This window comes from Electrona antarctica (genome assembly GCF_951216825.1).
Source record: "Electrona antarctica genome assembly, chromosome: 8".
Taxonomy (NCBI): Eukaryota; Metazoa; Chordata; class Actinopteri; order Myctophiformes; family Myctophidae; genus Electrona; species Electrona antarctica.
In genome coordinates this window covers 54,761,163-54,787,873 of record NC_136789.1, presented here as the reverse complement: position 1 = coordinate 54,787,873, position 26,711 = coordinate 54,761,163, and the positions used below count along the sequence as shown (strand labels likewise).

Genomic DNA, 26,711 nt, shown 5'->3' with positions numbered 1-26,711 from the left:
GTTTCGTTGTTGTATGATGCAGAATGCGATTTACTCTCAGTAGGGTGTGCATTACATTTAGTTAACGTTTTTCTTATTTTTTTGTAGACCGTGAGCTAGAGTGTTATGTCTACGCATTAGTCTGGTTCCAGTTCATTGTAATGTTATATGATTGATTGAATGAGTACATTCAAGCGAATTTTTGGATGCCCTGCCCACATGGTAGGGTTACCTAAATTGTAAAAAAAAAAATCAAATTAATCTCAGGAACAACACCACATGTTTTGTTTTCATGCAAGCCGATCGCGGTCCCCTGATTGAATCCCAGCGGAAAGGAGCGCATCATCTTTTTGGCCGACTGTAAAAATTCTAATTCTGTAAAAGTCTTGTAGGCCTAAATTAATTTAATGAAGTAATGCTAATTTATGATACATTTTATGCATAACCCTCTCAAAGACCCAGAACAACCTTCCAGGGATGTTATTATCAATACAATACCACTATCAGACAATAAGTTGTCTATGGTCTCTCCATCAATTTATTGTCTCCAAATCAAATAAGAGTACAGAGTGTGTGTGACTTGGAGATTACAGCCAAAAAAGAAGACAATACATTTCAAATCTGTCTGACATCAGCTTTTCAGTTTTAATGACTTGGAAGTTTGAGCCAAACCCATTGAAACGTCAACCATGTTAAATTAATAGAAAACAGACACTCTTTTTTATGGCGACACAGTATTGTCATAATTCGTGATATATTCTAATCTAATACTTGCGAAACTGGATTTTATATAAATGGCTTTATTTAGTACTTTCTTCTTTTTTATGCCCTTTTCAACCTTTCTGGAATCTATGTGGGTCGTCTTCAAACGGTTAGTGGCAAAGTAAATACAAATAGGAGTAAAGTGCTTACTCAGTTTAGGGTGACCAGATCCAAACTGTTCATTTGAATATGCTTGTGTGGGATGGGACGGGTTATAGCAATTTATTAGGCCCTATATGCCTAATATTGCCATGGTGTCATTTTGTGATTAAACCCCTCTGGCGTCTCACATTTTGTTTTAAAATGCAAATTTTGGTCATGGGTGGTATGGCTGACTTGGTAGGCTATTTAGCCTAGGGGATATTTCTCATGTTATTTTAACAGGCTTAAAACACATCTTGGAGGAAAAGAGCTTTACAACAGAAAGCTATTAGAGGACTAACCACCATTAGGGCACACAATGTGGGACAGGGTCTCAATTTGTGGGACCCCTGAAAAGTATTGGAAACGAGGGACTGTCCCATGCAAATAAGGGGGCTCACCCATCCCTAACTCAGTTAGAGTTTGCTACTGTCCAGGACCATCACTGCATACTATTACTTACTGGTGTAAAGTTCTGTAAACAATCTACACTACAGTACCCGAGATCAACAGTGGGGGGCAGCAATACACCAACCGGCGTCTAGACCATAGAGTAGCCACAGGAGAACAACATACCCACAATGCAGTTGTGAAAACAACATGGCAGACTGGCAGTGTGTTGACTGACGCTTGACCCCATAATATAACTCTATGGTTGACCCACTTAAATACAAAGAAAACTATAAACCGTGTCGTTTCAAAACAGTGTCGTCGTCGGAGGACGTTGGTTTGTTAGCAGCCCAACCACTGAAACACGTACGCCTACAGCAGGTAAAGATGAACTCATCCAGGTTGTGTTTCTATCTTTAGCGCAACAAAACAATTCATTCAGAGGGCCAGAGGCTATAATGAATTGTTTTGTTGCATGTTGTTGAAACGCTCTGGATCAGAGCGGAGTCAGTGGTTAAACTGCAATGATCGAGTTGCCATTCGGGAACCCATCGTAAAAAAGGAGGGGAAAAAGGCAGCACTCGGTTTCCATTGAATTCTCTGCTCAAATCTGTTCTTGAGAGATTAATGAGGTGCAAACGTTATTCTTGAATCTTGGCACCACCACAGTACCACTATGTCTCCAGTTATTATTATTCAACAATTATTATTCAATTCGTTCATTTCAGACCAGTGTGTGTATAGTCCAGAGGACCAGACTGCAGGTGAAGATGAACTCTCCAGACTCAGCCAGGGACATTTCTATTAAACAGGAACCTGAAGACCACCCACACCTCAGTAAGTTTCATGTGCTCTTTCACTCATATTGATGTGTGATGAGGTGAGGTCACATACATCATACATGGGCAACAGGCGACCCCCACCATCACTTAATCTGAATGTGTCCCGCAGGTTAATATCAGAATACTGATTGACTTTAGCTAATTACTAGTATTATAATGTTATTGTCTTTTTTTATGTATTTAGTTCATAAAGTTATCATAAGTATAACTAAACTAACTAACTATGGAATCGTGCATTTCAGTTGGTTGGTCGGGCACCATCAGTGTGTCGGTCGGGCGGTAACAGGACAACTCACCCCTTTTCTGTTTTCCTCCCGGAGGAACTATCTCTAACTATAAACTTTCACGACAGCAGGCAGCCTAAGTACAAATATAATTTATCTGTAAAGGGTACTACAGTGAAATCGGTTCACGGAAGGCTATGTGGGGTTTATCTGACGAGGTACCATTTGAGTGGGCAAAACCTTACATATACTAAATTGTTTATAGGGTCAATATAAGTAAAATGATAAAGCCTTTCCATAGGAGTATCTTTTTGTATTTTTCCAAAAAGAATACAAACAACCAATAGCATATTACAAGTTATCCCCCTCACTGGGGAACATTCCGGGAGGAAAAACGGGCAAGCACCGGGGTGAGTTTTCCAGTATTCGGTCGGGTGCCCAGGTCTCGTGACATCATGTGATATCAGGGAATCCCTGATATCACAGGGATGGAGATGTGGAGACCCTGATGTCATAGTAAATGCGACCTCCTGTCGCAGTTAAGCCCATATAAGGAAATCCCTGATGTCATCAATATTGGCCAGCTGTTAACTATGGAATCGTGTATTTCCTGTCGGTGTTTGGTTGGTCCAGAGCCATCTAATAGAAGCGCTACGATATTGAGGGGGCAGAAACCGAGCGCTCAAGCGCTATTCATGCAGCCTGAACTGGGACAAGCTGGAGTTGGAAATGCATTGTTTTCAACGAGGCCCCCCCCCCCCCCCCCATGCCAAAGCACCAGCGCTCGTGCAGCAGTCTGCCGGCAATGAGGCAGATGCGTGCTTCTCACCCTTAGGTGTCTTACTGTTTTTTATTGAGTGTAAAATGTATTTCTGTTCTTAATTGTCTCCACCAGGCCGAAGGCATGTGGAGAGAGTATGTTTTGCACTCCGTCCGTCCATGTGTTTGTTTGTGCGTGTGTCCGTCCGTCTGTGGACAGCTAATCTCCGGCACCGTTGGCTTGATCGCAGCCATACTCTGCACACACACTCCCTGAATGCCACAGCTGAACCTCTTTCCCAAGGTTTTCACATTGGCCTCTTATAGCGCCACCAGGAGGCCGCTTTGTGCAAAACAATTTTTTGGACTGTACACCTACAGATTTTGCCCAAACATTACGCAAATTGGTACACAGTCTCTCTAGACGCCATTCAACAAAACGTGTCTTTCAGATTTTTCAGACTCCATCCTGATTGGCTAATATTGGCTTCCAAAGTTTGCAAGAGTGCTCAGTTTCAAACAAAATGCCGCAAATCATGAACACATTGTGTGATTTCCGTGAAATTGTGCACGCACATTCCCACTAGGCAGAGGAAGAAATACCACTGGAACATTTTCAACTCAGCCTCATGGTGGCGCTATAACTGGCTGAGTTTTCACCTCTAACTGCACGGATCTGTGTAAAACTTTGTATGCACACTCCCTAGAGGCCAATGAAAAACCTTTGCCTGGAATTTTTCACATCTGCTCTTTATAGCGCCACCAGGAGGTCAACATATGTAAAACACATTTTCTAATATTACTCCTTCCTTTTATCCAAATTTCATGCAAATCGGTACACATGCTCTCCATAGTCATGTGATCAAGACAGGTTTGTTTGATTTCTCATAATCCATCCTGATTGGCTACGATTGGCTTCTAAAGTTTTCACGAGTATCCCGCTTTGTACCCATTTTGTACAAATCGCTCCTCAACGCAGCGTCCGATTGCCGAGGAACTGTGTATGCATATTCCCACTAGGCTGAGGAAGAAATGCCACTTGACAGTTTTCAAATCGGCGTCATGGTGGCGCTACAACAGGCCAAGTCGCGTCTCTCTCACACACACACACACACACACACACACACACACACACACACACACACACACACACACAAAAAACATGTTTATATTACTCCTAAACATTTTGCCAAACATCACACACACTACTATCCTCCTGGTGGAGACCTATGCCCAGAAGGGCACTTTTTCTACTTAATCCCAAACTCTGAGGTTTTAATTGTTTCGTTCCAGACTGTGTGGAGTCCAGACAGCAGGTGCAGATGAACTCTCCAGACCCAGCCAGATGCGTTTCGGCGATACAGGAGGAACCTGAAGACCAGCCAGACCTTAGTAAGTTCCGCTCCCTATTTTTTCTTCCATTTTAACTAAGATTTATTTATTGTCACATCAGAGGCGTATCTACAATAAGGCGAGGGCAGGCCTGTCCAAATCCATTTCTGGCCTGGCCAAAATCCATACAATGAGAAAAAAAGAAGACAAAAACCAGACCTGAGCACTATTAGTGGACAGCTGATTTGGCCGTTGCGGTAGAGCGCGACCCTCAATCACCCATTGGAATGTAAATGCATGCCTTTCAGCCTTTGTATCCTACTCGTCCTACTCGCGCTACGATTGTGCGCAGGGAGACGACAATTAACACATGATCTTGCCTGCCCAAAACGTAATTCCTGGATACGCCACTGTGTCACATCCAGTTGAATGTGCTGCAAGTGGAATGTTTTGCTTAAAAAATAATTAAAATACAAATATAAACATTAGAATACAGTAAAAACAAAAGAGTACAATTACACTGCAAAGGAATAATTCATTCACTCATTTAAAAACAAAAATCAATGAACACCAGCAGCAAACATGAAGGTTTTAAGTGTGATTTAACTGAAGCCCAATGCATACTACACTAGCAGAACCGGAAAAAGATCCGGTTTGCTCAGTCCAGAGTACTACAATTTAACGCCATATTTCAGCGGTACCCGTCCTAATTTCGGCTGTTTGGTGCCGTCGAGATGTTGTGACATCCCAAACCCAGTTCGGCGTACCACATTGTTTCCTCATTCATTCTGCCCAGCGTCAAGTTCATTCTGTCGGCAGTGAAGCGAGTGAAAAGCAGCGGTAGTTTGGAAGAGACACAATTGATTGATTGAATAGTTTATTACAGAATGTATAAACAGCAACAGAGTACAGTCAAACACTCGGTCTTTGCTCTATTTAGGGCCTATGCAGTCAATTCATAGACGAGCCAACTTCCAGGAGTCACAAACACCTGAAATCTCGTGACCACTCATTAAAGGTATATTCAGTGATTTCACTTAATTCAAATATCACTTATTTTTTCTTATTTTTTGGATAATCCTCCCTACTATAAAGTGTGCTGACCATATAAGGAGTTCCTCCCTGTCCCTAGTGAGCCCCTGGGGTCAAAAAACCCTAGTTTCGGTTTGGGCTTTGGGTGGCAAAGCCTTCATCCAATCAGGATGAGAGGGGCCTTCCTCCAATCATGATCGAGTGGGTTGGGCCTTGGTGCACGTGCTGTTGGTCTGTTGTACTTCCCCCACTGTAGAACGTGTGCATGTACACATCTTGTTACCGGGGTGGACCGGGTTTTTTTCCAAATCACCCAAATCACTGAATGCTCCTTTAACGCAACCTATGACTAAAAAGAGAAAATCTCCATATACCTTTGTCACAGATTCCCCACAATGAATCGTGATATCCAGGTATTACGTTAACCATTCTGTTCCACTTCCAGCAGTGCTGATGGGCTGGCTGTTAGTGCAGCCTATACACACTGCTTGAGCGAGTGTGGGTCAGAACAGTATGAAATTACATTTTGTAAGTATTTTTTTTTGCTCGGAGACCTGTACCGAACTGAACTCATATCGGCTGTTCTGTTGGAGTATGCAGCTTGAGAGTTTTCTGTTCATTCATTGTAGATATGTGTATGAGGATCATGTTTCAGGGGGGATCATCATGGCACTCCATCTTTAAAGAGCCTTAAAGATGCCTTGTTCTGCTCCTAGACATCCTGCACATGGTTGTGTGTAAAGAGGAGGCTTCTCCAGAACAGGAGTGGAGCCCCTGTCTGCTCCAGGAGGAACCAGAACCTCCACACATTAAAGATGAGCAAGATGAGCTACTTCTAATACCAGAGGAACAGACATCAGACATCTCTTCACACTCTTCTGAAATTGAAGTTGAACTTGAATCTGACCCTTCACACTCTTCTGAAATTGAAGTTGAACTTAAATCTGACTCTGAAGTCACTGAAGACAGTGATGACTTGGAGGACACTGGTGGAGGTTAGTACATGTGTGAGTTGGCATGACGACTAAATTGTGGAATATAAGAGAAATATGACACATACAATATCTAATTCTAAATATTAACATAGTCCGGCAGCCGGGTTTGACGGGTGGGAAATTTGGTATATAGTCTTTTTTTATTGGCCTTGTCTATATACATACATTCATGAATCCACTTGCTGACCGGCTGTGGGTATCGGGCAATCTTTTATATAGGAGTTTCTTGTGACCATATCATTAACATCTTATTGCAGGCAAAAATGTCAAACTCTCCTTTTGCTTTAAGTAGCATGTGACATGTCAAACTAGGGGGTTTTCATGATTCTGAATCCATTCCAAGCATTAGTTTTGCACAAAAAAACACTTTGGACTAAAAAAGTGAAACGGAAAGTTTGACATTTTGACAATTTTGCCTGCCATAGAATGTTAATGGTAGGGTCACAAGAAACCACTATAAACAATATTGCCCCAATACCCACAGCCGGTCAGCAAGTGGATTCATGAATGTATGTATATAGACAATATTTTAGGCCAATAAAAAAAAGACTACATAACAAATGTCCCACTTTAAACAAGAATCCCGTCGGCTGCCGGACTAACAGGGAAGGAATCTGAAACTATGAGCTGGATAAGACTGAGGCTTTTCAAGTTCTATCCATACCCACCCATATTAAATTGTTTTCCCCGTCTTCCCCTTTCTGTCCACATCTCTCTCTCTATCTCTCTCTCTCTCAGGCGTGATGTCCCAGTCTTCCCAGACTCAGGTCTTCTCTTGTACTGAGTGTCCGTATGCCGTCACATCTCAGGTCTTACTCCATAAACACATCAAGAGGGGCCACAACGACCTTCACACTGGAGAAAAGCCTTTTCACTGTAAACAGTGTGACAAGACTTTCAGTAAATCAAGTGACCTGACAAGACACCAGCGTAGCCACACTGGAGAAAAACCTTACCAGTGTGAATATTGTGACAAGAGTTTCACTACGTTGAGTCACCTAAAGAAACACCAGCGTGTTCACACTGGAGAAAAACCTTTCCAGTGTAAACAGTGTGACAAGAGTTTCACTGCGTCAAGTCAACTGAAGACACACCAACGTTTCCACACTGGAGAAAAACCTTTCCAGTGTAAACAGTGTGACAAGTGTTTCACTGTGCCAAGTCAATTGAAGACACACCAACGTGTCCACACTGGAGAAAAACGTTTCCAGTGTAAACAGTGTGACAAGTGTTTCACTGCGCCAAGTCAACTGAAGACACACCAACGTATCCACACTGGAGAAAAACCTTTCCAGTGTCAACTGTGTGACAAGTGTTTCACTGCCTCAAGTCAGCTGAAGGCACACCAACGTATCCACACTGGAGAAAAACCATTCCACTGTCAACTGTGTGACAAGAGTTTCAACCACTCTGGTCACCTGAAGTCACACCAACGTGTCCACACAGGAGAAAAACCTTTCCACTGTAAATATTGTGACAAGACTTTCGGTAAATCAAGTGACCTGACAAGACACCAGCGTGTCCACACTGGAGAAAAACTTTACCAGTGTCAATATTGTTTAAAGAGTATCAGTACGTTGAGTCACCTAAAGATACACGAGCGTGTCCACACTGGAGAAAGACCTTTCCAGTGTAAACAGTGTGACAAGTGTTTCTCTGTGTCAAGTCAACTGAAGATACACCAACGTGTCCACAGTGGAGAAAGACCTTTCCAGTGCAAACAGTGTGACAAGTGTTTCATGGTGTCTAGTCGTCTAAAGGAACACCAGCGTATCCACACTGGAGAAAAACCATTCCACTGTCAACTGTGTGACAAGAGTTTCGGTAAATCAAGTGACCTGACAAGACACCAGCATATCCACACTGGAGAAAAACCTTACCAGTGTCAATATTGTGGCAAGAGTTTCACTACGTTGAGTCACCTAAATCAACACCAGCGTGTCCACACTGGAGAAAAACCATTCCAGTGTAAACAGTGTGAAAAGTGTTTCACTGCATCAAGTCAACTGAGGACACACCAACGTGTCCACACTGGAGAAAGACCTTTCCAGTGTAAACAGTGTGACAAGTGTTTCATGGTGTCTAGTCTTCTAAAGGAACACCAGCGTATCCACACTGGAGAAAAACCATTCCACTGTAAACTATGTGACAAGAGTTTCAACCACAAGAGTCACCTGAAGACACACCAACGTGTCCACACTGGAGAAAAACCTTTCCACTGTAAATATTGTGAAAAAAGTTTCTTTCAGTCAAGTAATCTGAATGTACATCTGCGTGTCCACACCAGAGAAAAACCTTAAAAAACAGTGTGACGAGTTTCACCGAGTCAAGGTCTCTGAAAAGAGGATGTGGGGAGAAACGGTTCCAGGCCTGGAAAAGGTTTGGAATTAATCAAATGTTTTGGAAACTACTTCACTATATTGTTTTTGGCTATTTAATGTATTCATGGGAACATGTTTTACTCTGCGCAAATTGTGTAACATGATACAATGTAGTGTTGCGCTGCATAGGCTGTGTGAGGAGTGGTGTAATGCATAGATGTCAGTAAGGGTCGTGCATAGTTGTCAGGGTGATCTTGCCTAGGATTGCCGGGATGGCCCGAAACGCCATACACACAGATATATGCACTTATGTTGGATTTAAATTTGAAAGTTGTTACTGTTTATTTCCATCCGTACATAAAAAGAAAAGCTAAGCAAATGCAAGGATATGTAAATATTAGAGGTGCACCGATGTATCGGCCGACAATCGGTAGGGGCCGATATTCGCCCTTGTTAACTCCCATCGGCGCCTCTGTAAAAAACTTGACTTTCACCGATGGTAATGGCCGATGGTCTACTGCAGCCAAATCCGGTAATACACCCTTGTACGGAGATGTATAGAGCGGCTGCGTGTCGCTCATCTGATCTCCTATTTTCTGTGCGCCAATCACTGTGGCCTCACCACCTCACAAGCAACACCAGGCAGTCCTCCACATCCCCAAAATAATCATTCGTGCCATACTCTGAATTAAAACAATCGGTTGTGCATATAGACAAAGTGGTATATATTCTGTGAAATGTTTATTGTCATGCCGTGTAGCTACAAGTGTTGCGTCCACATGAAGCGCGTCGTGAGCTTACTATTTTGAGTATTTTCGGTGCGCACTCACCATGAATCCAAGCGGAGGTCCTCACAAGTATAGGTAAAACACCGCCACCACAAAGTCCAGATTTAACTTGAGCCATACTCAGCCAATCCTCAACCGATTGTTATAATTCCAAGTGATCTTTACTCCGTGAAGTGTATATTTTCATTGGGTGTATAAGTCATGACTTTATCAAATTATAGGGTAAGACCTGTTAGCCATGCAGCCTATATATTTCATGAGCTGTGGTGCTTGTTAGGCCTAAACTCTCTCAATTAGGGATTTTCACAGTGGTTAATTTCACTGATGTGAACAACCTTTATTCAAATAGTTGAAAAAAACTGAGCACATTTTTTATATATAAGGCCAAACCTCATTTGAAAGAATATATTCAGAGTATATGACAGCCTTTTAAAATGTTTATAATATTAGAATTTTACATCATGTCAGTCTGTTTGCAAATCTGGGTCAAATCAATTAAGCTTAAGCAGCAGGAGCTGCCTATAAACTCCCCTATTCTCAATATTAAATAAAAAAGACTTTGCCTGCTATGTATGTTTATCATAACTTTTAATTTTGCACTAAAGAAACGTGCTCGACAGGAACTGTAACCAAATAATGGCAAAAATAAATAACCGCCTACTGCAAATAGCAGCCTAGTTCCTTATAAATGCCCGGGGTCCAAATCGATTTTGCATATTAACATCCCGGGCTATATATTTGGAAAAATACGGTATATACAAACATCGGTATCGGCTATGGGCTATGGGCTAGATTCTTTTTTTAACATCGGTATCGGCCAATAATTTCCACATCGGTGCACCCCTAGTAAATATTGCAAACCGAAATTAACAATGTACTTGGAAAAAAAAGAAAATGTGTTTTAAAGCTAAATACTCCTTTAACCACCTTTTAAGCTCCAGCATCCGTGTTCTGGGTGAAAGCTTAGCTGAAAATAGCTGATCTGCAAGGTTCAAGGTTGTACTTTATTGTTACATCTTGTGTACAGGTGCATAAGAGTGAAACTTTTTTTTGGCTTTAATAAGATAATATTTAATGTACAGCGTAAACAAAGTACACTAGTTTAGAGCCCTGCAGGGCTCCACTCAACCAAGTATAGGGTTTAAGACAAGTGGTTAAGTTTAGCACTCTTGGTACAGTAGTACTTGTGTCTCACATTATTCTCTTGTTGAAATTAACTTTATAGGAACAGTTTGTTGTTATGGTTTAATATAGTGTACTCTTCTCCATGCAATTGCTTCATATAAAGAATATTATATATATAACTTGCTTTATTCTTACTGTGTCACTGTCTGAATATGCCATAAAGCCTGCATCCATTAGAGAAATATAATATATATTGTTAACATTCATGGTGGGGCAGCCCTAGTGTAGTGGTTAGAGCATATGCCTTTCATGCGGAAGGTTGTGGGTTCGAACCAAGCCCCCAGAAAGGCTTGCCAATGTTGAAGCTGTGATACGTAGTGGTGAAAGCTGGAACTGCAGGTGGGCCCTGCATTTATCACGAGGAAACGTGTTTAACATTGAGTGCTCTGTTGCACTTCCGCATTTGGATGCCAACTGTTGGTGTCCAAATGCGGAAGTAGTAGTCTAGTGGGAAGAGGGGGGTATCATGCACCCCCCGGAAATATACTTCTAATCAGTGTTTTCTTATTGGAAAAAATGTGCTGAAAATGATGAGCTATGATAAAAAGTTGTCAAAAGGTCCCACCTACCTCAAAACCCCCTTTTTGGTATATGGCTCTGGCGAAATTGTGTAAAGGCAAATATTAATTCACTAAAATTACATAAATAGACATGGAAGTCTGACATTTGTCATGGAGTATCCTGACACATAGGGGTAAGTAGAAGAATAGGATTTGGGGGGTTGCTACCATTATAGTTTTAAATATGACCTACATTATCCCCAGAAAAACAAAAAAAGATGCTGTCCGCTTGACTAATAACAACAAAGATGGTTATTTGCCAACACATTATGGTGAAAATTACTGCCTCACTTGTATATAGAAAACTTCCCATATCCCTAAGCTTCATTTTGAGCCCAAGATAACCTTTCTATCTTGAAAATTACTCTTTCTGTAGCCAAAACTCTGAACTACCGGTATACCTCAAATCGGTGAAAATTGTATATTCAGTCAGTATCAGCTATACATTTGGAATGAATGAATGAATAACTGAGTTTGAACTGACTCCACATTATGGAATATTTCTTACTTGAATAAGCTATGTAATGTTAAAAAGTTGGCAAAGTGTCCAATCTACCATTTTTATGCAAATGAGTCACCATTATGAAAACAATCGATGTTTACTATATCTCAGCCAATATTGCACTTAAATGAACAAATAAGGTGTCTATACTTGTTTGTATGTTTTGAGGGTCAAGGATCTCAGTGAAACTATTCTTAAAGTGACCACATGTGCCCGTGGCATGCTGGTGTAAAAATCAGTGCTGCCATTACAATAAAGTCACATTTATACCAAGTAAGAGATGTTTTTATGCTAGCTTTATAATTTAGAATATATATACTGTAGCATAACATCACACACAAAAAACATCCTCAGTATGAACAATACTAGGCGGCAGTATACACACTATAGAATGGCCTGCACTATGCAGTATAAAATACAAACAGTCACACAATCCTATAACAGTATTCCATCATATACACACTCAAAGGCAAAAATGTAAGCAACAGTGACCACCCTATACACTAGCCTGCACCATAAAGAACAAAATGCAGTCACATTAATCAGTCTTCTTCGTCTTCTTGTCCATGGTCTCCAATGACAAGGAGATCAAAGGTTGGTAGGACTGGACCGCAGGACCACACTGGATTTAAAAACCCTTCGGTTTTCAACCATCCCTGCCCTTCATAGGGTTTTGGTTTTTCCACAATAGCTTCATCAGCTCGCTTGTATAAGGCAAAGCAAAGTTACTATATTTACCCAGGGTAACTAGACTAAGCATCAGATACTTGTTTACAGCCAGGCCCTGATCATAGAACATTTCATGGTAGTGGTTCAATGCCTTGCTCAAGGGCACTTCAGCGGTGGTAATTTTAACGGGCCGGTCCAGGGATACGAACTGGCGACCTTCCGGTATCAAGACCGCTCCGCAAACCGTTCGGCCACCGCTGCCACTAAAGGCAACACAGTGGTTCTCTTCAGAGCAGAGTAGCATGGAGGAAGACGAGCCAGGTCAACTTTAGATTTAAGAAGTGAGTTTGTCATTTGCCCCCACCATTGTCTGCAGCAACTTGGCACGGGTGAAGTCCACTGGGGCAGCAGTGGCTCAGGGGTAGAGTGGCCGGATGGTAACCGCAAGGTTGCCATTTCAAACCCTGGCTCCCCCAGAGTTAGTGTCGAAGTGTCCTTGAACAAGACACTGAACCCCTAATTGCTCCTGATGTGCTGGTTGGTGCCTTGCATGGTTTCCGCCGCCATCGGTGTATGAATGTGTTTGAATGGGTGAATGTAATGCACAATCTATGTAAATCGCCTTGGATAAAGGCGCAATATAAATGCACCATTTACCATACTGAAGACTCACAACTCTGTCCATACAGCAGACAGATGAATTGCTGCAACTATACTAATTAAGGATCTGTTCCATATAGTACCCGATTCAGAAACGGGTCTCATGGTCGTAGGCAACATATTTCCTGTGGACGGAGACGACATAACAGTCGGCTCTTCTACTACATTGAATGGATAGAGTGACCAAATGGAGTGCTGAAACGTTACTCTTTTACCTGCTTTTTAATAACACTAACTTTACAAAGATGCCCAGAACATCAGGATAAACCTGTGTAGTGTATGGCTGCTTCAACAGTGGTGGCAACGTTCAACTTTGGAGAGGAATACATTGCCTGCGACCATGAGACCCGTTTCTGAATCGGAGATAGTGTAGCACAAGGCACATTTCAAGGACCCCCATAACACTTACGGGTCCATTTGATTCCATTTTGTATGTTCAGAATTGCACACCAGTAAGATGTCAACAGCTCAGTGGCCTTGTAGTCAGAGCGTTCGCCCTGAGACTGGGAGGTCGGGGTTCGATCCCCTGGCCGGGTCATACCAAAGACTCAGTCGGTAAGTCGGACATGTCCCTGCTACATACTAGTGTCATGTCCAGGGGGTGTACTTGTACATCATACTACAGAAACAGGAGATAGGCTTCTGCCCTATGGGCCTCATGGCTACACAAGGCTTACTTACAGGTCCATTTGGTTCCATTTTGTACACTCTAAAGTTACACACCCGTAAGAAGCTCTGGATATCATCAACAGCTCAGTGGCCTTGTAGTTAGAGCGTCCGCCCTGAGACTGGATAGTCAGGGGCTCGATCCCCAGCCGGGGAATACCAAAGGGTTGGATTGGGGTAAGTCCCTGCGACATACTAGTCATGCCAGGGAGTGTACTTGTTAGGCTCCTGTCCCTATGGGTCATATGGCTTGGCTAGGCTCAGAATATGCTATTTAAATTGTGAGTCTTCAGTGAAAGAGTGGTGGGGCAGATGACAAACTCATTTCTAAATCTAAAGTTGACCTGGCTCGCCTTCCTACATGCTACTCTGCTCTGAAGAGAGCCACCGTTGCCTTATACAAGCGAGCTGATGAAGCTATGGTGGAAAAACCAAAACCCTATGATGAAGGGCAGGGATTGTTGAAAACCAAATAGTTTTTGAATCCAGTGTGTCCTGTGGTGCAGTCCTATACCAACCTCACTGCTTGATCTCCTTGACACTGGAAAGCATGCACAAGAAGCCGACGAGATAGAGGAATTGATTTAATCGGCACTGATTTGCACACCAGCATGCCATGGGCACATGTAGTCACTTTAAGAATAGTTTCACTGAGATCCTCAACCCTCAAAACATAGGTCTAGACACCGTATTTGTTCATTTAAGTGCAGTATTGGCTGCGATATAGTGAAAATCGATTGTTTTGATAATGGAGGCACTCATTTGCATAAAAATGGTAGATTGGACACTTTTCCAACTTTTTAACATAGCTTATTCAAGTAAGAAATATTCCATAATGTGGAGTCAGTTCAAACTCAGTCATTCAATAATTTATTCCAAATGTATAGCTGACTGACTGAATATACAATTTTCACCGATTTGAGGTATAGTTCAGAGTTTTGGCTACAGAAAGAGTAATTTTAAAGATAGAAAGGTTATCTTGGGATCAAATTGAAGCTTAGGGATATGGGAAGTTTTCTATATACAAGTGAGGCAGTGACTTTCACCATAATGTTTTGGCAAATAACCATCTTTGCTGTTATTAGTCAAGCGGACAGCATCTTTTTTTGTTTTTTGGGGATAATGTAGGTCATATTTAAAACTATAATGGTAGCAACCCCCCAAATCCTATTCTTCTACTTACCCCTATGTGTCAGGATACTCCATGACAAATTTCAGACTTCCATGTCTATTTATGTAATTTTAGTGAATTAATATTTGCCTTTACACAATTTCGCCAGAGCCATATACCAAAAAGGGGGTTTTGAGGTAGGTGGGATATTTTGACAACTTTTTATCATAGCTCATCATTTTCAGCACATTTTTTCCAATAAGAAAACACTGATTAGAAGTATATTTCCGGGGGGTGCATGATACCCCCCTTCTTCCCACTGTACTATAGAGCGTTCTTCCGGGTTCTTCAAAACACCACTGAGCAACCTCCATTGAAATGAACAGCAGGGAGCGAGGCGGTCCGCCCTCTATCCTTTAAAACTCTATGGTTCGAACCCTGCCTGGGGTCGACGCCAGCAAGGGCATGCAGTCGCAACGGGTTCCTAACGCCAAATCAAATGCGTTCAGATCTGAGCCAAGTCTCCTGAGTGTCTGAAGTTTAGAGTATATATTAATAGAGGTGTCACCGTACTTCTCCTCCCATCCACTTGCATTAAGTTGCTCAAAAGCGCATGAGGCGATTTCACTCCTCCTTCCGGGTAGGAACAGAGTGCATTCTGGGATGGCATTAGGCCAAATCGCGCTGGCCATTGACTATCATTGCGCCATTTTCGTGCGTTCACGTATGAAACATAGCGTTCACGCGTCATTTCCCCAATAACATGAACGTGCACAATGATAGTCAACGGACCAGCGCTGGCTCGAGCTGCAATACCAAATTTGGCCACTATGTCCATTTCGCCTCAGGGTTTCCTTCCAGTGCCGTCTCTATTATATTTATACTCTAAGGTCTGAAGCCTGTCCTGGACGTGGTATCCGGACGTAAAAACTAATCCATATTGTTAACATACATGTGTTTGTGCACATACATGTATGTTGGATCTTATATTTCTATGAGATGTGCTTTTTTCAACCTTCCTGGAAGCTAAAAAATCAGACCCGTCTGAAGTGAGTGGTGCTGTACTGTACCTGTACTGTACTGTACTGTACTGTACTGTACTGTACTGTACTGTACTGTACAAGCCCTCCTCCCTGGCCTGTGTGTGTCTGTGTGTTAGGCTGTGCAAAAGTGACACTTGGTGGTGAACAAACGCTAGAACGCTATTTTCGTGCTCGGACACAGACATACACATAGCTGTCTATAGGAGTGGTTGCACCACTCAAGTATAATAATTGTCTTCAAACTGTTAGTGGCAAAGTAACCTCAGGCTTTCCACCTCGGAGGAAAGCCTGGTCTATGTTCCAAAATCGCTGTGTGAACCGGTCTGTAGCGGATGGTAATTTACGTCATGTTGTAGTCACTGATTTATAGTCATCAGGCAGGAAACCACAAGGCGGAATAAGAAGTACCCATTCATAGTAGTCTCGCGTTACCAGACAACTATTCCACAATCTCCGAATGCTATATAGAGTCTGGGACTATATCCCCCATGAGCTGAGTAACGGAAGCTGCCATTTCTGTTCACGAAAATATATTTTGTATATATATATTTCCTTTTCTGTAAGCAACAAGCTGCCTTGTGGTTTCCTGCCAGATGACTAGTACAAATCATTGACTACAACATGACAAGTTACCATCCGCTCCCGACCGGATCATAAACCCGAAATGGAATGCTGCCCAGACAGCCAGGCTAGTGGCAAAGTAAATACAAGTAGGAGTAAAGTAGTCTACAGATGGCCTATTACCTGGTGTAGGCTACAGTAGCCTTCTCATGAGGGTGACCAGGTCCAAACTGTTCATTTGAGGTACAGAAGTATTGCTTATGTGGGATGGGACAGGGTTATAGCAACGTATTACTTGCTATTAAATGCCTTGATGTAATATTGCCTTAGTATCATTTTGTTATTAAACAAACCCCTCTGGCGTCTCACATTTTGTTTTAAAATGCAAATTTTGGTCATGGGTGGTATAGATAGATAGATACATACTTTATTGATCCCGAAGGAAATTAGTTTTGTCCAACAGCTCCAGTGCAAAACATGCATATATAAAAAGAGCATGATGAACATATAAAAATGCATTACATCAGTAAATAGAATGTGGTAGAAAAAGGCAATAGCTATAAGTAAAAAAAAAAAAGGCATGAGTTAAAAGTAGGCCTACAACACCAAAAAAGCAAAGCGTTAACTGACCAACCCCCTCCCTCCTCGTCTCCATCCCCATGGCCCCCATTGATTCATTATAATAGTCTAATGGCTCTTGGGATAAAGGAGTTCTTAAGTCTATCTGTGCTGCATGTCTGGGATAAAAACATGTTACTGAATTTGCTCTTCTGAGAGTAAAGTGCTGTGTGCAGTGGGTGACTAACATCGTCTAGGATGGCTAGTGTGGCCGACTTGGTACTGTAACACATCTAGGAGGAACAGCTGTTGTAACACCCACTAGTTGGCTTACAACAGCAAGCCAAATATTAGGGGAGTGGTTCCCAAAGTGGGGTCTTGGGACCCCCAGGGGTCCTTGAGGGAGTTCCAGGGTCCCCACCTAAATGATAGTTTGGAACCAAATGGATCCTTAGGCTTATGGGTCTGTAACTCTGAGAGTGTACACATGGAAACAAATGGACGTATACATTACACTCTCAGATTTAAATTAACATTGATTTTACAATATAAATTGGGGGTCCCAGAGATAGAAATGCCATTAAATGGGGGTGCGTAGACTAATGCATGTCAAACTTGGGGTCCTTGAAATTAAACTGGTTGAGAATCACTGCTGGAGCAGTAAAACATCTTCTCTTATGGGGGTCCCTGGCATATCTTTTCAAATGGGGGTCTGCGGGCTAATTAGTGTCAATTCGGGGGTCCTTGACATGAAAAGGTTTGGGAACCACTGTATTAGGGGACTAACTATTAGGGCACACAATGTGGGACACGGTCTTAATTTGTGGGACGCCTGAAAAGTCTTGTAAATAAGCCAAATATTAGGGGAGTGGTTCCCAAAGTGGGGGACATCTTGCAAAGGAGGGACATCTTGTCACCCATCCATCCTCAGTTTGCTACTGTGTCCATCACTGCATAGTGTTACTGGTGTGTAAACAATCTACACTACAGTACCGGAGATCAACAGTGGGGGCAGCAATACACCAACTGGCGTCTAGACACAGGAGAAGAACATACCCACAATGCAGTTGTGAAAACAACATGGCGCTGTGTTGACTGAATGTTGACCATAGAGTATGGATGTTGACACTTTAAAATACAAAGAAGCAACTAACGTGTCGTTTCAAAACAGTGTCGTCGTTAAGCAGCAGGAGGACGTTTGTTAGCAGCCCAATCACTGAAACACGTAGGCCTACAGCAGGTAAAGAACTCATCCAGGTTGTGTTTCTATCTTTAAGCAAAACAATTCATTCATAGGCTATGACTTGTTTGGTTTTTGTCATTGAAACGCTCTGGATCAGAGCTATTTGCATCTATGTGTTACTGTCTTTTACAGACAGAGTGAGTGGTTAAACTGCAATGATAGATAGTATAGAGCTGTTGTAGGGTGGAATTCAGCAGCGGTGGCCGAACGGATAGCGGATCGGTCTTGATACCGGAAGGTCGCCAGTTCGAATCAGCGGTCCGACACGTTAAAATTACCACCGCTGAAGTGCCCTTGAACAAGGCATTGAACCACTACGATGAAATGTGTTCTATGAGCAGGGCCTGGCTGGAAACAAGTTCTTGAGCTTAGCCCAGATACCCTGGGTAAATATAGTAATCATTTCATTTCATTTCATTACCATTGATTGATTGATTAACAGTTTGCAGAATTACAGTAGGCCTACATTTCAAGTACAACTCAATACAACAGACACCATAAAGCATTACACTTGTTTACAATAGGGCCCACCATTTTCAATTCATCAAAAAGGTTTCAAAATCATGGTAAAAACAGTATCTTCCAATATTTCACACGTCTGTAAAAAAAAAAAAAAAAAAAAAAAGGCAACACTTGGTAGCCCTGGTCCGTTAGTGAGTCGAGAGACACTGGACCAGGGCTAAGCACGTGGTTTCCTTTGAATGTTCTAGTGCAGCTCAAATCTGTTCTTGAGAGATTAATGAGGTGCAAACGTTTTTCTTGACACCAAGGACTCCAGTTATTAAAGACCTTGTTCATTTCAGACTCAGGGACATTTCTATTAAACAGGAGGAACCTGAAGACCACCCACGCCTCAGTAAGTTTCATGATGTGCTCTTTCACTCCTGTGAAGGTGCTGCACTCGATGTGATGAGGTCACAATATACATGCACGAGGTCACAATATACATGCACAATTAACACAAACCAGCTATATTTATTAGGCTATCCATTAGGGGAAGAAATCATACACACATACAATACATATACAGTACATCAAGAACCCATATCATAACCCGATACAGTACATCAAGAACCCATATCATAACCCGATCCAAGTGTAGAAAGAGCTCTGTGAGCTATACAGAGAGTAGCCTACACATGCACTGTCATTTCTATGTAATAACGTAGTTAAAACACACTTAAAAAAGACAAATTATAAATGTGGAACATTTCTCTTTGTAGCAGACGACGCTCCTGATTTCCCCCTCTGGGGGTTTGTCCACCTTTTCAATGCCCAGATAACGAAACTGGCTAATATTGTGGCCAGCTTGCTTAAAATGTAGAGCCACAGGGTTGCGCTCGTCCCCGCATCTAATATTAGAGTGATGCTCGCTCATGCGGGTACGGAGGGCTCGGTTAGTTTTGCCCACATATCATAAGCCACAGGGACATTTTATGAGATAGATCACATTTGTAGAACTGCATGTGATCACCCCACAGATTTTTAGCGATTTACCACTGTGGGGATGCGTGTATGTCTGACATTTGGTTGTGAAACCACATTGGGCACAGCCACCGCATCTATAGTTCCCCTCGGGAATATGATCTAAAAAAAACGTAACATTTTTCGGCTCAGGAGTATACGATCTGACCAGCTGGTCTCTTAAATTAGGAGGGCGCTTAAATTCTACAACTGGGGCTTGTGTAAACAGTGTTAATCCCTCTAGGGTCTGACTAGATAATATGCCAGTTTTTAGAAATTCTTTTTTTGAATCCAAAACCCATAGGCGAGTATCTGAGCACACAGAAGGATGCATTAGCCTTTTTGTTTTTACTGTGGATTCAGTGTCCGCAGGTGTGAGTGCTTATCATTGATTTGTTTCTGCCCACTTATACCTCTAGTCTATATATATACCTGTCCTATATGCGCTGCTATCCAATATACCTGACGAAGGCCACAGAAGCCAAAACGTTGTGTTTTTTACCCCGCCTTGGTAAATAAAGTTTTTGGGGAGCTTTCAAAACGGTGTGCAGACTTATTCTTTCTTTTGCAGTCTGTTCTTTTTTGTTCGAGCACCCGTTGAATTAGCCCGGGATGTGCGTGCAACTCCTGACCACATTGCCCCAGTTGGGGCACTGGGGCTGCGAGGCGGGAGGGTCTAATAACCCCTAATATGTTTATTTTTAAACAATAATCTTAAAAAGAAAATACAGCCTAGTCAATTATATTATGCCAGGTACATCCAACAACATCCATGTCGGCTCGCAAAACTTACATTTTAGCGTTGAATATTGTGTTGTTCCCCCTGAACAGGAGAGGAGCCCCAGTCTGCAACAGTGCAGTATGCAGCATGAAGAACATACGTCTGACAGACATGCATAGTTCTGAGTAGGGATCCGATCCCGATACCACAATTTCTGTGTTAGCTGATACCGAATACCAATACCAGTGTAGTGATCTCGTGTTGTTTATACAGTAGCTATCTAGCTATATACCTCATGCTGTGTTTATAACAGACTCCTCACTCAAATGTGCACTTGTGTCGGATCGGTGGTTAGCGTGACATCTCTATTTCTGAGTCTCAGAACTAGCTTGAACAGAATTTACCTCGGTGTGTGCATTGCAGAATCCAAATAAAATGTATTTTCCCACATAATATTCATGACTCGTGCTGGGAAACTGGGAAGTGAAAAGTTTCATTATAATTGATTACTCGGTGCTCGATGAAACGGTAAATTGCCCAGTTAACAAGTAAATAAATTACCCTTTCCTTGTCTGTTATAATTGAGTGTAAAATGTGTTTCTGTTATTAATTAATCCTAAACTCTGGGATTTTAATCGTTTCATTCCAGACTGTGTGGAGTCCAGACAGCAGGTGCAGATGAACTCTCCAGACCCAGCCAGACCTGTTTCAGTGAAACAGGAGGAACCTGAAGACCAGCCAGACCTTAGTAAGTTCCACTCCCTCTTTTTTTTCTTGTTTGGGGGCCCTTGACATGAAATAGTTTGAGAACCACTGATATAGAAACATAGGGTTTTTCAGAAAAGTGTCAGGATTTAGAAGACATTTTGTAGAATCGGGTCTAAATGGGTTAAGCAAGGGAAACACATTATACAATGACATTAGAATACAGTAAAAACAAAAGAAGAGTACAATTACACTGCAAAAGAAGAATTCATGGCCCGGACGGTTAGCTCAACCATCTGTGCACCTAGGCTGCCAAGCCAGCCAGACGGCGTGCCGCGGGTTCGACTCCCGAGCCCGACAGCCTTTGCCGCGTGTCACTCCACATCTATCTCCCCCTTTCCTGTCTAATTACTGTACCCTATCTAAAACGCAAAAAAAATAATAAGAAGAATGGATTAATTCATTTAAAAAAAACCAATGTTTTTAGGTGTGATTTAACACAATCCATGCCAACCTCGAGATATCTTGAGGAAAGCTATTAAAACCAGTTTAGCCAAACACGAGAACACAAGATTTGATAAAAGCATTACAAATATTATTTTGACCTTATTTTCGCTTCTGACACTGGACCTCAGAGGACTCCCATGGTTAAACAGCCTTCTGACACTGGACCCCAGAGGACTCCCATGGTTAAACAGCCTACAGCCTTCTGACGCTGGACCCCAGAGGACTCCCATGGTTAACACGTTTATTGCCCGGGGTTATTTAATCATTAATAAAATGTGCCCAGCGATATATATAAACACAGAGCACTTTTACCGACGGACCGGATGTTGTTCCGGATGTGGCTGTAGCAGCTAAGTGTAGCCAAACCACTCTAGAGGCGATCGACAACAACGGGAGGTGAGATTAAATCTAACGCGACTAGCAACTGGACAGCGGGGGCCAGTCTAACACATAACCTTTTTTTATAATTAGGCGGGATCATTTAGATCGCGAGTTAACATTTTAAGATTTCCGTTGTAGTCGGCTAAACAGGGGGGAACATTTTCGATGACGTCTCACTGTTGCGCAACATCGAGGATTGCGCAACAAGCGCTCCTAGGCTGTGGAGCGATGCGACCGGTTTTGATATCATTAATCTCCGTCGTTTTTTAATCAATCTCCGTCTCGGGCACCAGACCGTACTAAGTACCGGGACAGACATCTCTGTCCTGTGCCCTCAACCTGTTAAACAGCCTACATCCGGGGCACGGTGGCACAGTTGGTAGTGCTGTCGCCTCACAGCTAGAAGGTCCTGGGTTCGATTCCCGCTCGGAGCGCTGTGGGTGCTGGTGGCGTGTTTCCTCCTCCGCGTCATCAGTGCCCATACCCGAGGCGGGGTTGGCGAACGGGCCTTTCTGTGTGGAGTTTGCATGTTCTCCCCGTGTCCCCTAGGGTAGGTACCCTCACAAAAAACATGCAGTAATCCGGGTCTCTAAACTGCCTTCCCCTGGCCTGCCGGGGTGCCTGATGGAGGGGAAAGGAACTGGTTGGAATAACGTGTTCCTTCCACGCGATACGTCCAACCAGGGAAACTCCGCCCTGTCAGGTGTAAAGGAGCAACTTGGACACTCGGGCATGAATGAAGCATGAGTTCAAGTCTGTTGCTCTCCCCATGTCCCCCATATATGGGGACTAGGTTGGCGGAGGGTGTGTAGAGTCCAGGATCACATTAGATAATTGACAGGGGTGAAAAATGGGTTACAAAATCGTGGGATCAAAATGATAAAAAAATAAAAATAAACAACCTACATCGGATCCTCATAGTCAGCCAGGGAATATTATCATTATTCCCAGTCAAACCTGGGAATACATTTCTTACCAAGAATGTTCTTCACCAATGTGTTTGTAAAGGTGTCTACTAACATATCCCACATTGGTTTATATTCAACCACCCTAGGGGAATTTTTGACAGCTGCTGAAAGTTGGGGTACCATCAACTACCATTATAAGGCTACATTTCATTATGCTTTAAGTAGCATGTGACGTGTCAAACTAGGGTATTTTCATGATTCTGAATCCATTCCAAGCATTCGTTTTGCACGAATCCTTGGGCTAAAAATGGCCATAGCCATCATCACAAATCTGATGAGGTCAACACATTTGGGCATATTTGGGCAAGGGGCTATGGCCAAACTAGGGGTCAAACTAGGGGGTTTTCATGATTCTGAATCCATTCCAAGCATTAGCTTTGCACGAAAAACACTCCTTGGGCTTAAAAGGGCCATAGCAGTCATCACAAAGTGTCTATGGACGAATTTAGCCTAAGGAGTGTTTTTTGTGCAAAACGAATGCTTGGAATGGGTTCAGAATCATGAAAACGCCCTAGTTTGACCCCTTGTTTGGCCATAGACCCCCTCGTTTGGCCATAGCCACTTGCCCGAATGTGTTGACCTCATCACATTTGTGATGACGGCTAAGGCCGTTTTTAGCCCAAGGAGTGTTTTTATGCAAAACGAATGCTTGGAATGGATTCAGAATCATGAAAAGACCCTAGTTTGACATGTCACATGCTACTTCAAGCATAATTAAATTTAGCCTTATAATGGTAGTTGATGGTACCCCAACTTTCAGCAGCTGTCAAAAATTCCCCTAGGGTGGTTGAATATAAACCAATGTGGGATATGTTAGTAGACACTTTTACAAAAACATTGGTGAAGACAATTCTTGGTAAGAAATGTATTCCCAGATTGTATTAATATCCCCTGACTATCAGTGCACGCACGGTCATTAGTGTTGATGTTGGGAGCTTAACTCTTTTATTGGTGGCAGCAGAAGTGTAGTTAAGCTGTGCCAGGCTTATTTCCGTATTTGGCTCATTTTCATCTCCGCTGTGCCAGCCTGCAGAACATTGATTGATTGATTGAATACTTAATAGAAATGTAATCAGTACAGGGTACAGTCAAATACAAAAGTAATCTGTACAGGGTACAGTAAAACACCATTCAGATCCTGGCTGGGTATTCAATTCATAATCATGACATGAAGAATAACAACATTGTAAGGATTGGCTATCATTAGCCCTCGCTGTTTACCTTTCGCAAGAAACGTTTACATTTTGGGAGCGATGCGAGACAAAGTCACAAATGACATCCGACTACAGTACTACAATATGACGGTATTCAGAAGTACAGGGGCGATTCCCATCCTAAAATCGGCTGTTCGGTGCCACCGAGATGTTGTGACATCCCAAACCCAGTTTGACGTACCACATTGTTTCCTCATTCATTCAGCCCAGCTTCAAGTCATTCTGTCGGCAGTGAAGCGAGTGAAAAGCAGCGGTAGTTTGGAAGAGACACAAGCCAACTTCCGGGAGGTACACAAACACCTGTCATATCGCGTGACCACTCATTAACACAACCTATCGCTAGAAAGAGAACCTCCATACACCTTCCTCACAAATTCCCCACAGTGAATCATGATATCCAGGTATTACTTTAACCATATGTTCCACTTCCAATAGTGCTGATGGGCTGGCTTTAGTGCAGCCTATACAGACTGCTTGAGCGAGTCTCCACTTGCCGTGACCAAACTGAACTCATATCGGCTGTTCTGTTGGAGAATGCAGCTACCTTGAGAGTTTTCTGTTTGTTCATTGTAGATGTGTATGACGATCATATTTTAAGGGCACTCCAACTTTAAAGATCCAATGTGCCTTTTTTTCTGCTACTAGACATCCTGCACATGGTTGTGTGTAAAGAAGAGGTTTCTCCTGAACAGGAGAGGAGCCCCATTCTGCTCCAGGAGGAGCCAGAGCCTCCACACATTAAAGATGAACAGGAGGAGCTGCTTCAAAGACCAGGGGAGCCTGATGAGTCAATGTTGACAATACCATCAGTGAAACATGAAGATAATGAAGACATCTCTTCACACTCTTCTGAAATTGAAGTCGAACTTGAATCTGACTCTGAAGTCACTGAAGACAGTGATGATTGGGATGAGACCGGAGGAGGTTAGTCATCTTTAAACACAAGGATATGTACGTGTGTAAGTTGACATGAGGACTAAATTGTAGAATAAAAGATAAAGATGACAAATACAATATCAACATATTAACAGGGAAGGACTCAGAAATTAGGAGCTGGATAAGATGGAGGCTTCTATCCACACTCACTATTTTAAATTTTCCCATTTCTCTCTTAATCTCTCTCTCTCTCTCTCTCTCTCTCTCTCTCTCTCTCAGGAGTGATGTCCCAGTCTTCCCAGACTCAGGTCTTCTCTTGTTCTGAATGTCCGTATGCCTTCACATCTCAGGTCTTACTCCATAAACACATCAAGAGGAGCCACACTGGAGAAAAGCCTTTTCACTGTAAACATTGTGACAAGACTTTTGGTAAATCAAGTGACCTGACAAGACACCAGCGTATCCACACTGGAGAAAAACCATACCAGTGTAAATATTGTGACAAGTGTTTCAGTTCGTTGAGTCACCTAAAGGAACACCAGCGTGTTCACACTGGAGAAAAACCTTTCCAGTGTAAACAGTGTGACAAGTGTTTCACTGCGTCAAGTCAACTGAAGACACACCAACGTGTCCACACTGGAGAAAGACCTTTCCAGTGTAAACAGTGTAACAAGTGTTTCATGGTGTCTAGTCGTCTAAAGGAACATCAGCGTATCCACACTGGAGAAAAACCATTCCAGTGTCAACTGTGTGACAAGAGTTTCAACCACTCGAGTCACCTGAAGACACACCAACGTGTCCACACTGGAGAAAAACCTTTCCACTGTAAATATTGTGACATGAGTTTCAGCCAGTCAAATAACCTGCAAACACACCAGCGTGTACACAATGGAGAGAAAACCCTTCCAATGTAAACATTGTGAAAAAAGTTTCTTGCAGTCAAGTAATCTGAATGTACATCTGCGTGTCCACACAAGAGAAAAACCTTGAAAAATAGTGTGACAAGAGATTCACTGAGTCAAGTAAGTTCTCTGAAACGAGGATGTGGGGAAAAGGTTTGGAATTAATTAAATGTTTTGGAAAATGCTTCACTGAGTATTGTTTTTGGCTATTGAACTTGTTCATAAAAACATGTCTTACTCTGTGCAAAATGTATAACACGATGCAATGTAGTGTTGCGCTGCATAGGCTATGTAGGTAGTGGTGTAATGCATAGTCATCAGTAAAAATATTTTTGAGTGGTGCAACCACTCCAAGGAACAGCAATGTCCGTGTTAACCTATGTGTTGGTTCACCTATGTGACTGAGTACCAGTAGGGGCAAAAGTGGCACTGTTGTGCCAGAAACAGAGAGAGAGAGATAGTGCTGCACTGTTGCCTGCTAATGACAGAGAGAGAGAGAGAGAGTGAGAGGGGAATTGCACCACTCAGTTCACACAGGTGTGATTTTTTCTTTAAAAAGGCACCGGTGGGTGATCTTGCCTAGGATGCCGGGATACCCCACAGATATATGCACTTATGTCGGATTTAGATTTGGAATTTGTTACTGCTCA

The 26,711-nt window shown here is 42.5% G+C and overlaps 1 protein-coding gene across 2 annotated transcripts; it reads left to right on the top strand.

The window, feature by feature from the left end:
- The first annotated feature begins 1,481 nt into the window (after positions 1-1,481).
- LOC306927427 (uncharacterized protein) lies at positions 1,482-26,357 on the top strand. Of its 2 annotated transcripts, XM_079507166.1 has the most exons (6): positions 1,482-1,653; positions 2,001-2,109; positions 4,391-4,489; positions 21,158-21,256; positions 24,929-25,207; positions 25,439-26,357. In XM_079507166.1, the coding sequence occupies exons 1-6, from the start codon at positions 1,534-1,536 to the stop codon at positions 26,071-26,073; spliced, it is 1,341 nt and encodes a 446-aa protein (XP_079363292.1). In that variant the 5' UTR covers positions 1,482-1,533; the 3' UTR covers positions 26,074-26,357. The 2 variants fall into 2 exon arrangements, with proteins under 2 accessions (XP_079363292.1, XP_079363291.1); XM_079507165.1 differs by lacking the exons at positions 21,158-21,256; positions 24,929-25,207; positions 25,439-26,357 and adding exons at positions 6,178-6,456; positions 7,195-10,853.
- The last annotated feature ends 354 nt before the right edge of the window (positions 26,358-26,711 follow it).